Genomic DNA, 17,489 nt, shown 5'->3' on the forward strand with positions numbered 1-17,489 from the left:
ATTTTTCTTGCAATAGATTCTGCACTGCCAGTAAAATGTAATACAATCAGAAATTTGCTATAAACCAAAATTCCAAGTGCCATTAATCCTTCATCCATGATTCCTGTTGTTTTATACGTCTGCGACTCTGCGTCAGTATATCTTGGGAGAGCGTCAGAACTAAGCTGTGTCATCACCATTATATTTCCACCTTCATGCAAACCTCAACTCATCAGTTTGGTTAGGATTGACGTCTTCGTTCACAATGAGAAATGGTGGCTCCTGGCGCATATTCTACCAGTCCGTTATTGCACTGAAAGACTTCCCTATTAAAGTCAATGCTGCTCACGTAAAAATGGTACTACGTACACTTTTTGTCCAAATGACATCTCAATGGAAATCTTTCAGCAGCATTGTAGTTTAGGAGGGTAATGAGGTGGGATTTCGCTGTTTGACCTTTTATGATGTTCCTTATGGTTCAAAAGATTAATAACAGCTAAAGTCGAGCATAGGTTGGGTCACGTAAGGGTCAAGCACCCTTTAGTATCATCCAGTAATCTTTCAGGTTGTGTTGGATCAAGTAAAGTGAGGTGGACTCAAGGAAGATACAGAGTATAAAATCCTTGGGTGGACCGCACCTTTATAGAAAGGTGTGCCGCAAGCACTACAGTGGTAGACCGGACGCTGAAGTGGCACCCTTTCGGTTTTCCTTACTGAATCTTGGTCATTCTCTATATGAAATATTTGTAAACTTTCACTTCTGCCTTAGATAAATCAGAAACATTTGGTAGTCTGCCACAAAGTTTTGATTTCTAAACTACCCTCCTGCAGCTTCTATATCCTTCTCTATAACTTCATATCGAGTTTCCTTTCCGACCATTTTATTGCTGCTTTGGTAAGCAGTCATTGTTCTTTTCCCAAGTCTATTAATACAGGTGTTTTTCAAGGTTTTATCCTGCCACCCATTCTCTTCTTCTCATATGTATTCATCAATAATTTTCTAAACTGAACTTCTTGTCCTATCCTCTCCTGCGCTCTAATTTGACTAATCTTTTGCTCGTGTTATTAAGGTACTCATTCATCACAGGGAGATAAGGAAGTGTGTCAGAGTGATGTAAGTATTTTGTGCTTAAAAAATATATATTATAAAGAATGTTATAGTTCATACCAAAAGATCCTTTCCAGTGACTTTTCATTCCATTTTAAAGCATCCTTTCCAGTGACTTTTAATCCCATTTTATAAAGCAGTGGTTCTCAACCTTTTTATCTTTAAGAACCCCTTGAGTTATAAGACCCTCTACCCGAACCCCCAGTATTATTACATGAAACATGGAACTCAATATGCAATGGTACTGCAAAGGATTTAGTTAGATCAGCCATCTAAGTACCCCAGGAAATCTTCTTATGAACTCCCTGGGGTTCCGCACTGTCAGGATGGCCACTGTCCATGAGCTAACATCATTGTGTCTCTATGACGCTGAAGACGTCTATGAAGAACGGTTTGGTTGGCAATAGACAATCTCATTATCAGACTTTGATTTCTAAGTTATGAAAATAAACTCATTTACGGGGCTTCATATGTTCATGGTGTCTTGTAGTCTACTTACTAGCCTAGAAGGAAAAAAAATATCATACTACGAGTTATCAATTGAGAAAAGTATTATTTTTTCCCAGGAATAGAGCAAGATGGTATATAAAAAAAAACACAATGCATAGTTATAACCTAACTCTACTATTATAGCGTTTTTTGTCGTAGATACATGTTTGAAAATACTTTACCTATCTTGATATCTCCTTATGTGACAGAAGAATATCAAAAAACATACGATATGCAGTTGACCATCTTTTCTGTGAAATATTACGATATCTGTTGAATCTGGCAACTTCAACGGGAGTTTGGGTCCTCTCCTAGTGTTTCCTTATATTTGAAACATTGATATTTACACGTCATTGTGATCAGGGAAATAAAGGAAACTAAGTTTGCTTTTTTCTAAGAGCATGAAATAGAAAAAAAATATGTCTACAGGTGGCAGTTTATGTATAAGACAAGCAAACCTGTGTGCACTCATCCACTCTATCCAGAAGCTTTACTGATTTTCAAAGGCTCCCCAATAGTTACCATTGTCTACTGTTTGTATCCAGTTATCTACAAACACGTACACATTCACGGCAGCAACATGCAAAGTACACTAAATACTCCGGAGCAAAGCTGCCTCACCTTGTTTCATTAATCAGCTAACTCTTGCACACTTTCAGACCAAAGCTATTTTTCATTTACCATCGACGATTTTATATTCGAATCAAAATTTAAACGACGATTGAGAACTTTCGGCCTAAAGTTGTTGAGGGCCGTGACGGCCTTGGGCGCCGCACGGGGGAAGGAGGTGGCTGTCGGGTCCGGTCTGGGGCCCAAGGGAAGGAACTGGCTGCAGGTCCTTCTTTTCCTTGGTGGCCACAAGCTTCACTACTAGTCGTCCACTTGCAGCGCCTCACACTAGGCAAGGGTCGCCATAAGCAAGAGATCAATGTCTACCACTCACCGGATGGTGCCGTGAGGGGCCCTAAAGGGGTGATAAGGGCTCCTTGCATAGAGTATGATGGTGAGTGGTGTGTACGGGACCTCTGCTTATAATGACACCGGGCTGAACAACTCGCCATGAACGAGGGCACGCTGTGCGCCATGAGCCAGGCACTGACAGTACCAGTGGTCCTTTACGTTAGGTTAGGTTAGGTTAGGTTAGGTTAGGTTAGGTTAGGTTAGGTTAGGTTAGGTAAAAAGGACTCACTTCATGACAGTGTTTGGGGAGTGGTGTGTGGCGGGTCATTGCTCATGGCGACCCGTGTGAGGCATTGCAAGGTTGCATCGTCACTGCTCTCATAACCACGGGACTGAGGTTGACCCTTTCGGGGTGAAAAGTTTCGTCCCAGTACCTGTGTAGGTAATAATACTTTGAATCGTTTCGCCATCGCCATCGCCGCATCGTTAGCCTCGATAAACGGATCGTTATCCTCGACAAACACATCTTTACCGTGGACACTGGAATCGCAACCTGTCGTGGAATCCCATTGTTAACGTGGACTCATTTTCCTTTGCGGCTTCAAGCTCACTGGTTGTCGTCAACTTGCAGCGCCTCACACTAGGCAAGGGGTCGCCTTAAGCAGTCTGCCGTGTCTACCGTCCACCAGATGATGCCGTGAGGGGCCTTTAAGGGGTGATAAGGGCTCCTTGCATAGAGTCTGGTGGTGAGTGGTGTGTACGGGACCTCTGCTTATAATGACACCGTGCTGAACAACTCGCCATGAACGAGGGCACGCTGTGCGCCATGCACCAGGCACTGACAATACCAGTGGTCCTTTACGGGGTGAAAAGGACTCACTGACAGTGTTTGGGGAGTGGTGTGTGGCGGGTCATTGCTCATGGCTACCCGTGTGAGGCGCAGTAAGGTGGCAGCGTCACTCTCCTCGCACTCAAGGGTCTGGGGTGAACCCTTACGGGGTGAAAGGGTTCGTCTCAGTACCTGTGTAGGCAAGTGAACTTCAATTGCGTCGCAGTGAGGTGGCAGCGCCACTCTCCTCGCACCTAAGGGTGTGGGGTGGACCCTGACGGGGTGAAAGGGTCCGTCCCAGTACCGGTGTAGGCAAGTGAACTTCAATTGCGGCGCAGGAAGGTGGCAGCGTCACTCTACTCGCACCCAAGGGTCTGGGGTGGATCCTTACGGGGTGAAAGGATTCGTCCCAGTACCTGTGTAGGCAAGTGGACTTCAATATTGTGTCGTGAAATCGCATCGTGAGAACTGGAACCGCATCGACATCGTGGAAACCCGCATCGTTACCGTGAAAACTGGAATTGCATCTTGATCGTGGAAACTCGCATTATTATCATGGAAACTGAATTGGCAGCTTTATCGTGGAATGGCATCCTTATTTCGGAAACTCGCATCGCTATCGAGGAAACTGTAATGGCATTGATATCTTGGAAACTAGGAGCGCTATCGAGGAATCTGGAATCACATCTTATCATACACACTGTTATCGTGGAAGCTCTCGTGATCGTCGTTCGTTTCGTTATCTCTGAATTTCTTAATTAGTCTTGGTATTATTCTTAGCCTCCGTAATAATAGAGATGTTGGTCATTTTTATCTTATCTCTTTTACTGTATTTTTTTTTCTCAGGGTATAGTTTAGTGTTCTTCAACCTTTTCTAAGTTCGTGCACCTTTTCGAGAAGCAAGGAGGACTATAAAAGAAATGCATCAATATTTGTAATTTTCCCTACTTTAAGACTGAAAATCGATAGATAACATTATTGTATATCTACCTGAAGCTATAGTTTTTCGGTCCTAAACAGTCGCTATATAGTGCGAAATGTACTATAACAAAATGCCACATCTCAAACACATCAGGCCCGTGTTCCGTCTGAGTGTAGTATACTACTATTGTGAATAAATCGTAATACTTTGATTAATGTCAATAGGAGAGGACCCAAACTGTCACATTTTCAGTGTTCGCAGGTTGGTTTAATTCAGGAGTGGGTCAGCATCGTCTCGCGGTACAGAGTAGTCGTCTCTAAACACTGTATTACGATGTATCTATTGATTTACCATGCTTTTACTCCTTCCAGTATTTTTCTGTTCTTATTCTACCATGATATTTCTTTATAGTTACTTGAGTTTATACGACTAACATCATAATATAGAGCAAAACATAATTGTCTGGTGTACCAAGATCTTTAATTTCTACAGACTTAAATACAGCACGGAACCTTAACACACATTTCACCTCGCTTCTGCACAGGTTAATTCTTCACAAGGAATGAGTAGAGCAATATTTGTTCGGTTTTCTTTATGGGAAAAAAAAAAAAAATTAGTGGTTGGAACAGAAATAGTCCGAAAGTGCTGTAGTGTTTTTATCAGCGTGTTCCTAAGCTGTCTTGCCATAGCCTGAACATGTTATTCAGTTCAGTTCAGTTGATAGGCGGAAGTGTAGCCTGGATATCAGCACTTCCTAATGTGTTTTGGTTTGGGTTTTGTCTGGGTCTGTAGCTGTAAGTAATTATTATTTAAACTTTTTACTTTACATTCCCTTAATTTCCAAAAATTATATAAAATTATATATTATTTCTTTATTTTCTTCTATGTTAGATTTTTGAAATAGTAATTTTCCAATTAGGTGTTCATTTTCTGGGTAACGACGCTGCCAATTGGGGTGTTTGGATCTTTCATTGGTGTAGGCTGGGTAATGTAAGAGGAAATGTTTATGGCTTCTCAGCCTTTTTCTCGTCAAGAATGCTCTGAGTTATAAGGTCATCTACCCGAACCCCAGATTGAGAACCCCTGTTATAAAGTAACAAAGTAGAAATACAAAGCAGGATAAAATTATACATATGTACCTATATGGAAAACAATTATTGATGCTGCTGCCTCACATGTTAATAACAATAATGTTGACATATAGGTGAAACATTAAAGTAAAAATTCATGGTTCTAGATATATTACTGAACACATTTACCATCATGCTACATAAAATGGATGCAAAATTATCTATCTGCAGCTTAATATTATAACAGTTTTCTTCTTATTTCCTTCAAAGCTTAACACTTGGTGAATGAAAAAAAAAAAAAAAGGTAAATTTGAGATTTTAATAATAGAGTATAATTTAAACAAGCCCACATGGTATAAAAAAAAAAAAAAAAAAGATCATGCCAGTCTCGGTATAGCTACTAGCATTAGATTTTTAAACTTTGAGACCTAAACCTCTAGGTCCTTTAATTACAATTTTTCAAGGGAAACTTTGAATCTTTATTATTGGAAAATATGGTATCTTGTATAAATAGATATAAATAGACAGTATGCAACTTGATGTTGATTAATATATGTGTAAATCCATCTGTATACTCTTTTTCTATGTAGGTAAGATGATGTGGCTGAGGGCAACAAAAAGAAAAGATAAAATAAGGCCCACTGAGGTGCCAGTGCCTGAACCTGATTGATGTCTTTGCAAAGAGGGGAGTAGCAACTAGCTGGGTCTAAGCACGCAATCTCTCTCTCTCTCACACACATACACACACACACTCACCGCATAATGTAGTGGTTAGCACACTCGGCTCACAACCGAGAAGGCCTGAATATGATTCCTGGGTGCAGTGGGGCTAATGGGTGAGCCTCTTAATGTGTAGCCCCTATTCACCTAGCAGCAAAATAAGTACAGGATGTAATTCGAGGGGTTATGGCCTCACAGTGGTGTGGTGAGCTGTGTGATGTGGTCTATGACCTCTGAGATCTTTCCATAGAGTAAAGGCTCCCTATATGACCAGCAGATGATCGTGGTGAATTACGCACACACACACACACACACACACACACACACACACACACACACACACACACACACACACAAAAGTAGTTGTGAGGAGTAGCTACAGGCACAAGGCAGTTTGGCAGCCATAGCCCTGCTAGTGCACCACCAGTAGTACATCATGTCTGTTCCTGTGGTAGCTGATTTACAATGATATTGCTTATAAGGCTAAAGAAATAGTGACAAGTCTTGGGTTAATTGAAGACTATTAAAAGAAATTTCAAAAAAGGAATTTTCAAACTTTCAGAGCTTGACTAGTTTGAGTCATGTAAAATTATGAGATGGATGACCTCTTGCCATTATGTATCTTGGCTCTGGTGGCCTTATTCTGTTATTCCTCCTTACAATATTTTTGAATTCACATATTCTGTACCTTGTCTCTACATGTATTCCTTCATCCACAACATCATGTGGGCCCAGACACTTACAGTCATCCTCCTACAGTCTATCATCTTCATGCACTTCAAGGCTGTAGCTAATTTTCTACTTTCAAACACCTCTTAAAACTGCTCACTAGCACTCTATCTTACCTTTTGTACAATGTACAGCTTATAAAGATAATCAATATTTCACATGCACTTTACCTAAAAATGTCATGGAACATTTGATAATCATTCTCCTTCTCCTAAAAATTGATTGCCATTTTTTGGTAGTGAACATTCTTTTTTTTTTTTTTTTTTTTACCTCAGGAGAGATTTTATAAAACATCCACCATTACATTTCTTTTTGCACAGTATTAGTATCTTAATATATCTTGCCAACAAAATAAAGCTTTTTGACTAAGTCATCATAAACACTTGAAGATAAATGAGAAATTGAAGTAACTATTTCAACAACTAATCAATTCCCCTTGACTTTTCTCCTAGTCTCTTTTCCTGTTGCCTTGGCGTCCTTCCCCACTGATTTGAGGGCAGCATGACCCTCCTTCTTGATGTGCTGGAAAAGCTTGTTCTTGGAAGGGAACACACCACCACACACACTGCACTGGGCCGTCTCCTGTGAAAAACACAAGAGACAAATTCTGTATTACATCCTCCCTTTGAAGGGTACTTTGTAGTTAAAGTCAAATAAAAATCTATTATATAAAGTGGTAATGAATAAAAATTCCTAAAAAAATGGAAAAATAACATTCTAGACAAATTTGAGTATGGGTGGACCTTTACTGACCTTTACTTCTGCAGCACAATTAGCCTCCTTGGCTCGTTTCCTGGCATCCTTAGCTCTTTTGCCTTTCAATTTTGGCTTTGCCTCCAGTATCTCTTCATCATCCTCCTTGGCTTCTTTTTTTTCTTGGTCTTCCTCAACACATGAAGTAGATTTCACTGCATTGGAGCTTTCATTTAAAACTTCCTCAGAATTATTACTTTTGTCACAGTCTAAAGTATTACTGCTTATATTATTGTCAGTTTCAAAAGGAGTATTATTTGCATCTAAACTTTTATCTACATCCATAACCTTCACTTCCTTTTCTTCATCACTCTCCTCTGATGAACATCCATTAGATACTAAATTGCTTAAATCTTTCCTCCTGTTTTTCTTTTTACGGCCTACAGAGTCTGTGGTAGGAAGAACAGATGGGCTTTCCTGTGAGGATTTCTTCTTCTTTTTCTTCTTTTTTGATGATTTTTGAGGACTTTCTTCACCTAAAGAGAAAAGGAAGTTACAATCTGATACTTGGATATAAACACAGAGGCAAAGTTGTAGTACTACTCGGTGAAAGAAGGAACAAGGTTTAGGGAACACTGAAGGAGATTTGGTGGTCAAGAGTTCTGTCTGTGCATCAATTTTTTTTTTTTTTTTATGCTTCTGTATTTGTACAAAAGAAAGTCATCCGTATAAGCAAACATATAAACACACGGCTACCTGTGATAAAACTGAATAGTGTTAACTCTGTCAATAGTATTTAATAATAATGTCTTTGTTTGCTTAAATAATGAGCATTAATATAAATTTTGCAGTTGAAGACAAACAGGTTACTCCCATGATCTAATAGAAATGGGGTATTCTATGAAACATTATCAGCTATTTTCATAACTTTTTAATATTTCCCACTGAGATTGGAGGTAATTATAATTCTACCTAGACTTTTTTTGTATTTTCCCTGTCAGTGTTTGTTAGTGCTACTGTAATGACAGGAATTATGTTGTCCAGATCTGAATGAATAATAAAAAAAACATAATGTACTCACTTTGTTGCTCAGCTTCATTGTCAAAAGCAGTGGTGTTGAAGAATGCTCTGTCCTCTGCATTCATAGTAGCTTTCAATGCCTCCAAGTTTTCTTTATGTTTCTTAGATCGTTGGTGATTTTCCATACTGAAATGCAACATATTAACTTAAAATAATATCATTTCATAAAATCTACAAAAGTACCAGTAACAGACCAAAAGAGCCTTACGCTTTTTCTGTTTTGAAGGCTTTGTTGCAGGCAACACAATAAAGGTCATCCAATAGCAACTCCTCCTCTCCAGTCTCCTGGTTTTCTGCAACCCCTTCAGTCTCCTCCTGAGCCTCTCCCTCCTCACTCTGGTAACTGTCCTCACTGTCTGTCAGTCCCCACTCACGAGCAAATTGTCCCTCTAGTTGCTGGAAGAGAAAGCAAACTGAAAAACTTTATATCCTGCATTTAGGGAAAAAAAATCATAATCAATGGTAACAATGAGAGGCCAACAGTCTGTAGAAGAATGATGTAATGCAGGGCTGCAGGACTATGCTGGTGAGGTGACATTGAAAATGAAGTTCATGGAGCTTTTTCTTCTACCAACACCTCTCAATTAATTAAGAAATTTTCTTAGGTTGGTTGCTTCACATGATATAAAGTGTTCAAATCCATTGCAGCACTTTCTCCATTCTAATTTTTATTATGCCACAGCTGTCTGAAGTCTGGCATCTCTTATTAATCAACCCTAACAAAAATAAAACGAAGTATCACTATTTAAGTGACTATTGGAGGAAGAAATTTCTTAACAACTTCCCACTTGAACTAACCTTGAGCTGTTCTTCATAAGCTGCAAGATTTGCTCTCTCCTGCTCCACATCCTCCTTCATTGACTTCTGCCGCTCCTCTCTCTGCCTCTGCTGACAAGCTAGCTGCTTCTGGGCATTTTCTGCGATCTTGGCATTAATTTGTTTCTGTTTTAAAAGAAAACAATTGAGGTATCTGTAATGATGACCCTTACTAAGAAATAAAATATGCAAAGAAATGTAACAGAAAATTAGTGATGTTCATCCTTCCAATCATTCACGGAATTAAATCAATATCTATAAGGAAGGAACACTCTGATCATGTATATTGAAGGTAGAGGAATATATCTATGAAAGGAAAAATGTAAAAAAATCATGACATTGCTATTTGGATAAAATAATAAGTGTTTAATTGTATTTAATAGTAGATAAGACTTGATAATATAAAAAAGGTGTCAGGTGAATGACATAGTTGAAGGTTAGAGAGAGTATGAAATATAGATAAGAATCAAGGTCTAGAGTATAGACAGGTAACAAAAAACAGATAAAAGAACTGTAAAAATCAAGATCCAGAGAATGGTAATTTAACTAGTATTTCTCCCTAGAATAAAAAAAATTGCAAAAGAAAGCAGTGCCAGAGATATGAATCAACTGGAGATAATAATAAATTGTCTTGGTTTGCACACAGCCATGCACTGTCCCCTGACACCTTCTTATGCTTCTTGCTTCTCATTATGTGTGGCATCTCCCATACACCTTGTCCTGCACTCTGTCATAATTGAGTCTGGCCCAGCCTTGATGGTCAGATGTGGCAACTAGCATTCCCATATAATCTAAGTAATATTATACAATAATATACAATAACCTGTGCTATCACAGTTTCCCTGGCATCCTCTGCAACAGTGTGAACATACCCTGTACAACCCTGGAGCATAACAAACAAGTTACAGTCTTGCACAATTTAACAAATAATAATTCAAAAGCAATCACTACAAGTCAGGATGGTAAGCTCACTTTTCGTTCCAGCCATCGCTTGTCTCTCTTCCGAACATATGCCACAAGAGCCCTCACTTCTTCGTTGAACTGTCTCCGAGCTTTCTGACGAGCCTTGTTGTTGTCTTTCTCAATTTTCTGGAAAAAAGAGGAACATTATTTTAGCTCTTCTCTTCATGGTTCACATAAATTTGAAATTCAAAAGGCAATCACTTTACTTAGTACCACTGATCTGTACTTTGTTAGTCTTATAAGCTTCACTACAATACAACTACTGCCTTTCCTGCATCTGATAAGACTAGTTCATTAAACTAGCTGTGAGCAAATGTCTTGGAGAAGCTCTTTAAGTCCACATCACTACAAAGAGCTGTGCAGATGAAGAGTATAAACAACATTTTTATCAAATATCTAGAAAACAAATCTGAAGTTTGTACAACTTCAATCTAGAGATGTACCGATACCAAAATTTTGGCCAATTCCGATACCGATACCGATACTACTACTGATACCGATACCACCGATACCGATACTACTACTTATAGAGATTACTGCACTGGACACCAGGATGAGTTGGTGGACGGTGAGTGTTATCAGATGGGAGGCTTTGTTTTGGGGGATGCTGTAAGTCCTTCTGAGAACGTTTGTGAAATAGGAGCAATTCCAGAAGCTTTTTGAAGCCATTTGCAAAGGTAAATTACTCAGTAATTGGAATGAATATCTTCTCAGTCTTCTGATTCTTGTCATATATTTTAAATTCTTACTTCTTACTCCTTTAGCGACCATTTGGTCTTGTGCATTTTTATTATTAATTTTATTGACGACATTTTGGCGATCAAAAATATTTTTATCAAAATTGTAAAACAGACAAAATATTAGCAAAAGAAACTCATTTTGTTGTGTATGTTTCTCTTTAATTAAATCTGACATCCTTTGATATTAATTCATTAGACATTAGTAGACCAATTCAGAAAAATGAGCTTTCACCTAATCTTTTGAATTAAATAGCAAAAAGTTAAGTTTATTCTAAATTTCTAGTGTATTGCTATGATCTTAAATGATTAATATGCAACAAATTATACACAATGCACATGATTACAAAACAGAATCGTTACTTTCTTAGTTATGGAACTTTTACATCCTTTGGTTAACACAAGTAACTCAAAAATCAAACTTCCATTAAAATTAATATACATATATAATTCGAGCTTCCACCTATTCCAGTATGATATCTTGGAAAAGGCTAGCACTAGCACTGTTAATTATAAATCAAATAAGAATATGCTGTTATTTACAATAATGCAAAATGCCTAACTATATATATATATATATATATATATATATATATATATATATATATATATATATATATATATATATATATATATATATATATATACCAAATCATTTTGTTGGATTCTCAATATCTGAAGTTTGACATTCTTAGATTATAGTTAAAAAAAAACATAAGCTTTTCACCTGTGTGAACTTTGTATGGGTGGAGGAGCAGCGTCTGACTGAGAGACAGTGAGTCGTGAGAATACGTGGTGACTCATGACCGACCGTGTGACAGGATGCCTGAGTTCAGCCTATACGCGTTTCATGCACGTCCAATTTAGAGGTTGTGGCTTATTACCACAGAAAACAGTATTCTATGACATACGGTAATCACCACAGAAACTTAATACGCCGTATTATATTAATTTGGTATCATCAATATCTTATATCGAATATATCACTAAGTAGGAAATTCCTTTTAGATATCGGAAGTATCGGCATAAAATAAGCCGATACCGATACCAATACCCAAAAAATGGGCCGATACCGCTGATTCCGATACTGATACCAATGCATCGGTACATCTCTACTTCAATTTATGATGATTTAACTGTTTTAACCAGACACATAAATAAAACCACAAAAATGTTAATTTAACCCATTCTGTACCAGCACCACTACATGAGTGTGGGGTCACTGCATGTCCTCCATCACATGTTGTGATACAAATTTCTTGAATGTATGTGTGTTTGAAGCCTCCATGTTAAAATACGCTGTTACATAATGTAAAGATGCTCTGAATTGGTCTTCCACAAAAATGCACTTACTTTCTCTACCCACCGGCCCATGCGCTGAGCTTCTCGAATATCATATTCATCAGCCCAACGGAAGTCCATGGCAGAACAATAACTTGACCAGTAAGCATAAAATCTCCCAACATCCTGAAAGAAAAAAAAAAAAATATCAATAATAAAAAAGGAACATTTTACAAACTGCAAAACAATGTACACTGTTTACAATGTGATGACCCTATAGGAAAAGAACCATGATGAAGTCATGGTCTGACAAGCACATAGTACCACTTCTCATTCTTTTTCCATATACTTTTTATGTTTTACTTATACAGAAGTGAAATGGTTACTTACCTCTAGATCAGAGTCACTTTGACCAAAGCTTGGTATGAATATTTCTTCTTCTTCATCATCCATATATTGCATGTCCAATACAGCCAATTTTTCAAACACTTGCCTGGCAAAAAGATATGTTCAAGGATTTTTTTTTTTTTATCTTTTGTAAAATTTATGTGAGGAATAAAATGCAAAGAATAATTTGCATCATAAAAATTTTTCAAGACAAGGTACACCAATAGGACTCCTGGATACTAAATACCATAAGAGACTATGTACTTTGTAAATATTTGCCTGCACTCTCATGAAACTAAAGCTTGTCAAAACAATTACAAGAAAGTCTAACACTTGGGAACAGGGTATGATGATTAGTTAATTCTCTAAAGCCTCATAAAGAACAATTCTTATTCTGTCATCATTAATGTTTGGTCCTGCTTACATTATACCCACATGAGGAACACATATATGGAACCTGGAAGTAGAATGAACAAGTACAAAGCAGTTTAAGTAAGCCACTGCTACTGATAAGTTTTTAGTGATAAATGTTCTGACTCTGTAGCACTCATATACTGCATATTATAGTCTGCAAAGCAAATGAACTGAGAGATCATAGAAATAAAATAACTGGTGCTTAAAATTGTTTGAAGGGGAAATTTATTTAGGCACAAATGGGACATTTCTGAGCAATCACAATAAATGAAATACAAGGTGGAATATTCTTGTTTATAATGTGGTAACTTTTGTTACAGGTACAGAACATCAGCAATCTAAACATTTGATCAGACACAACATGAAATAATACTTCTGAGTACAGGACTGCTACTCAAGTTAAGTAACATAGGGTAACTTGCATTTTTCTTTGATTCCTTAATTTGCTCCTTTTTGCTGATGTTTGAGGATTCCTAGCATAATTAATCAAGAGTTTACTAATGCATCTCAAAATAAGTACATGTATTCCTGTGATTGTAAAATTGGTAAGCAAAGCTATAATTACCTGTAGACAGTGTAGAAACCTTTCTCTGAATCATTGAAGCCAGAGTAGCACTGAGATGAGAAGTATTTGAATAAGTCAAGAGTCTCAGGTTTTGAACCTCCCTCTGATGCTGAAAAACAAAAATTTAAATGAGAAACATTATCAATCTGACCCTCTGACCCCTTCATTCCTCTGAAAGTGTCCTACAGAAGGTTAAGTCTAGTAGAGAAGCCTATCTATCCCTTGTATCACTTGGGAACACCAAGAGAGACAACCACTTCTTCCGATAACAGATTAAACACTGGCAGACTACATGATACTCAGTAAATAGTGTAGGACATCTAGAAGTATGGTATACTGACAGCCAATAATTTTCCTTGAGTGTTTACTCTTCACTGTTTGTGCCTATTATGGCAAAAATGGTGAAATTTTTTTTTTTGTGAATCTGATGAAAGGAAACAACCCATAATTTGTATTTCATAAAAAAAAACAGACAAGTAGTCAGAAAGCATCCCTAAGTAGTTCTGTTGGTTCATGATAAGGAAAGCAAATATATAGGAAGAAAAGCTGCTTGTAACTGTGTGTTGCTAAAAATAACAAACTGTGGCAACAGCAATTATGAAACACATAAATGTAAGTCAGTGGATAGATGTCATAATTGCAGCATTTATACCATAGTTAATGGCAGTGTTGAAAGTAAGTCTTAACACATGCAAATATTCTAGAATCCTATATATCTTTTTCATAAAACATAAAACAATAATATTGATTCAAATTCAAATACCTAAGTCTGAAGCAAATTTGCAGAAATAGCTGTAGTAGTTTGTATATCTTGACTAACCTTTTCCTCGCAAGATGCTATCTCGGTTGCGGTCATAGAAGGCTCTCTCTTGAGGATCGGAGAGGGTGTCATAGGCTGCCTGGATCAGCTGGAATTGAGTCTTGGCTTCCTCCATCCGATCTGGATTTTTATCTTTAGAGAAAAAATCACATCCTTCATACCTTGGTACATGAGAGATCAATAATTACAGAAATGCAGTATTGTAACATAAAGCATATTTACAAATCTGAAAATCAAGTATTACTACTAGTGTTCTTACAGATCCAGATTTATGCATGTAAAATTGTTTGAAGGATTGTAGTGCTATTCTGCAGGACTAAGAGGTATATACCATATGCCTGACATCCAAGGGTAAGGTGTGTAAATATACTGATGATGAAGGGCATGCAGTCAGGACATGTGAAAAGAATAGGAGTACAATAAGATGGTGTAAAAAAAAAAAAAAAAAAAAAAAAAAAATCTAGAGTGGAGGATGACAGTAAACCTTGACACATTTAAGGTATAAGCCATAGATGTTATGAAGCATGTTTGAAAGATACCTTGTATTGTGGATACAATACAACTACAGAAAGAACATGTAACAATAATTTTCCAACAAATAAAACAAATTAAAACACTACCTCAACATAACACTAAAATTATGAAAATAGCAACAACAAACTAGTACTAAGTTAGAGAGAGAGAGAGAGAGAGAGAGAGAGAGAGAGAGAGAGAGAGAGAGAGAGAGAGAGAGAAATGATGATCACCCAGGAAGAGAAAACAAAGAGCTGCAGCAGACTTACCTGGGTGCCACTGGAGAGCCATCTTATAGTATGCTTTCTTGAGATCACTGTCGGAAGTATTCTGGGCGACCCCCAGCACCTCATAGTGGCACCTCATGATGGACACTGTTTTATCTTTCTCCTCTCTGGAAAATGAATTAGTTCTTTATGATGCAAGTATATACCTCTTCTTGAGCTCTAATGTTTAATTTAATTACAGTACAAATAATAAAATGAACACTAATATTTACTGAGCACCTGTTCCCCAAAAGCCTACCAGGAATTAAGGGAGGTGGTGAGGTCTTGTTAAGTACTGAAGATATTGTCCTGTGTTGGCAGATCACGACAACTCTTTTACTTCTGTCATTCTTGGATCAATGTCCTGTGGCAATTATCAATTTTCGGATACAATTATACTATAGAGGGTAAATTTGCAGTTTCAACCGATATACCCTATCATATATTTCTTTCCCTCTATGTGGTTTGAATGCTCGTAGAAGTGTGATCTAGACTGTGAGAATGTGTATGGTTACGTGTGGTATATTGTTGAAACTGCAATAATTCTTTATAGAGTGTATAGTTTATAAACTAAACTAGAGCAGTCGGTTGTCTAGATTCCAACACAATGCTACTCCCTATTATCCACTTACAGGACTTACATAAACCATCTCACTAGGTGTCTAGGAATAGGCGTACTGCCTCACATCCCAGTCTGATGTACATAAGCACACATTTTCCCGAATAAACCTCACCGTTTCTAGAGTCTTACACCATCACAGACTCACGTCCAGCTGGCCTCGTGTGGTTTGTGTACATCTGCAGGAAGGATTCGGCCCGCTGCCACTCGGACCCCAGGTCCGAGAACGCTCTTAATTGATTTCTCTAAACTGTGTTCTCTCGAATTATAGCGGTAAAATTTATTTATTTTTTTTTTTTATTTATACTAGGTGGGCTTTCACGGGAATTTCTGGGCTAAAGGGGATACTTTTTGGGGTACCTCCTATCTCAAAGCCCACCGGCTAGGAAACCGTTGCCAAGAGTGAGGAAGCCCAACCTACACTCGGACCGTGGACAGGATCCGAACCCGTGCGCTTGGAGACCCCTCGGACCCCAAAGCATGCATGGTTCCACTGTACCACGGCGGCGTTCGATTTTGTCTATTTTCCGTTCTTTTTTTTTTTTTTTTATTCCAAACACAATATCTCTCTCTCTCTCTCTCTCTCTCTCTCTCTCTCTCTCTCTCTCTCTCTCTGTCTGTCCAGCTCCTGGAGGACACACACACTGCATCACTATGTTCTGGAGTATCCCTGCATTGCTGAGTTCAGACCTTCAGGACATTTTGACCTGCAGCAGTTTATTTGCTGGCTCCTCAGTCCAAACTTTCTCAAGACTATCCTTCAGAAATACCCAAAGTTTGCCCCCAGATGGTAATGCAGTGTGTGTTATTCACCACGGTTATTCACCACGGTCGTCTGCTGGTTACTCAGCCAGCCTTTCCCCTACGGAAAGAGCTCAGAGCTCGTAGTGACCGATCTTCGGGTAGGACTGAGACCACATCATACACAACACACCGGGAAAGCGAGGCCACAACCCCTCGAGTTACATCCTGTACCTATTTACTGCTGGGTGAACAGGCGCTACACATTAAGAGGCTTGCCCATTTGCTTCGCCGCTTCCCGGGACTCGAACCCGGGCCCTCTCGATTGTGAGTCGAATGTGCTAACCACTACGCACTGTGTGTGTGTGTGTGTGTGTGTGTGTGTGTGTGTGTGTATGTACGAGTATCTTGGCTCATAAAGACCATGTAATTTTCCTCCAGTACCTAAGCCATATTTGTTTCATGTTTAGTGGGAGTCCGGCATGCTCCGACCTCCTCCTTTGTTGTCTACTTCTATAAAATTAAGTAATCAATAATATCTCTCTCTCTCTCTCTCTCTCTCTCTCTCTCTCTCTCTCACACACACACACACACACACACACACACACACACACACCACGGCATTATATGGGAAATTTAAGTGGATTGACTTAAAACTTTGTCTTAACTCATACCAAATCAGTTGCCAAGAAGTTTGGTGTCTTGCAATGCATTTATCAATCTCAATATTCTAAGTTTTCCCATAAAGAGAATACGTCCCCCACGTGCTGTAGCATAACTTATGACTGCAGGTCAGAGGGCCAATAGTGACTTGACAAGCTGACAGACAGACATATACACCGGCGGAC

The 17,489-nt window shown here is 38.3% G+C and overlaps 1 protein-coding gene across 4 annotated transcripts; it reads right to left on the bottom strand.

Moving 5' to 3' along the window:
* Positions 1-5,451: 5,451 nt before the first annotated feature.
* LOC123515907 (dnaJ homolog subfamily C member 21-like) lies at positions 5,452-16,125 on the bottom strand. Of its 4 annotated transcripts, none has more exons than XM_045274801.1 (12): positions 16,016-16,125; positions 15,285-15,409; positions 14,503-14,634; positions 13,683-13,791; positions 12,707-12,809; positions 12,389-12,502; positions 10,308-10,424; positions 9,318-9,461; positions 8,728-8,915; positions 8,521-8,645; positions 7,500-7,975; positions 5,452-7,328 (listed from the first exon to the last, which is right to left on the bottom strand). In XM_045274801.1, exons 2-12 carry the CDS (start codon positions 15,379-15,381, stop codon positions 7,173-7,175), a joined length of 1,761 nt encoding a protein of 586 aa, XP_045130736.1. In that variant the 5' UTR covers positions 15,382-15,409; positions 16,016-16,125; the 3' UTR covers positions 5,452-7,172. The 4 variants fall into 4 exon arrangements, with proteins under 4 accessions (XP_045130736.1, XP_045130734.1, XP_045130737.1 ...); XM_045274799.1 differs by having other exon boundaries at positions 15,923-16,071; XM_045274802.1 differs by having other exon boundaries at positions 15,914-16,055.
* Positions 16,126-17,489: the final 1,364 nt, after the last annotated feature.

This window comes from Portunus trituberculatus, chromosome 40 (assembly GCF_017591435.1).
Source record: "Portunus trituberculatus isolate SZX2019 chromosome 40, ASM1759143v1, whole genome shotgun sequence".
NCBI lineage: Eukaryota > Metazoa > Arthropoda > Malacostraca > Decapoda > Portunidae > Portunus > Portunus trituberculatus.

Coding starts and splice junctions, on each gene's coding strand:
- LOC123515907 (XM_045274801.1), bottom strand. CDS start 15,381: ATGAGGTGCCACTATGAGGTGCTGGGGGTCGCCCAGAATACTTCCGAC. Junction 10,425..12,388: donor TGGGCCGGTGGGTAGAGAAA/GTAAGTGCATTT, acceptor TCTTTTTTCCAG/AAAATTGAGAAAGACAACAA. Junction 8,916..9,317: donor CTTATGAAGAACAGCTCAAG/GTTAGTTCAAGT, acceptor TTTCTCTTCCAG/CAACTAGAGGGACAATTTGC.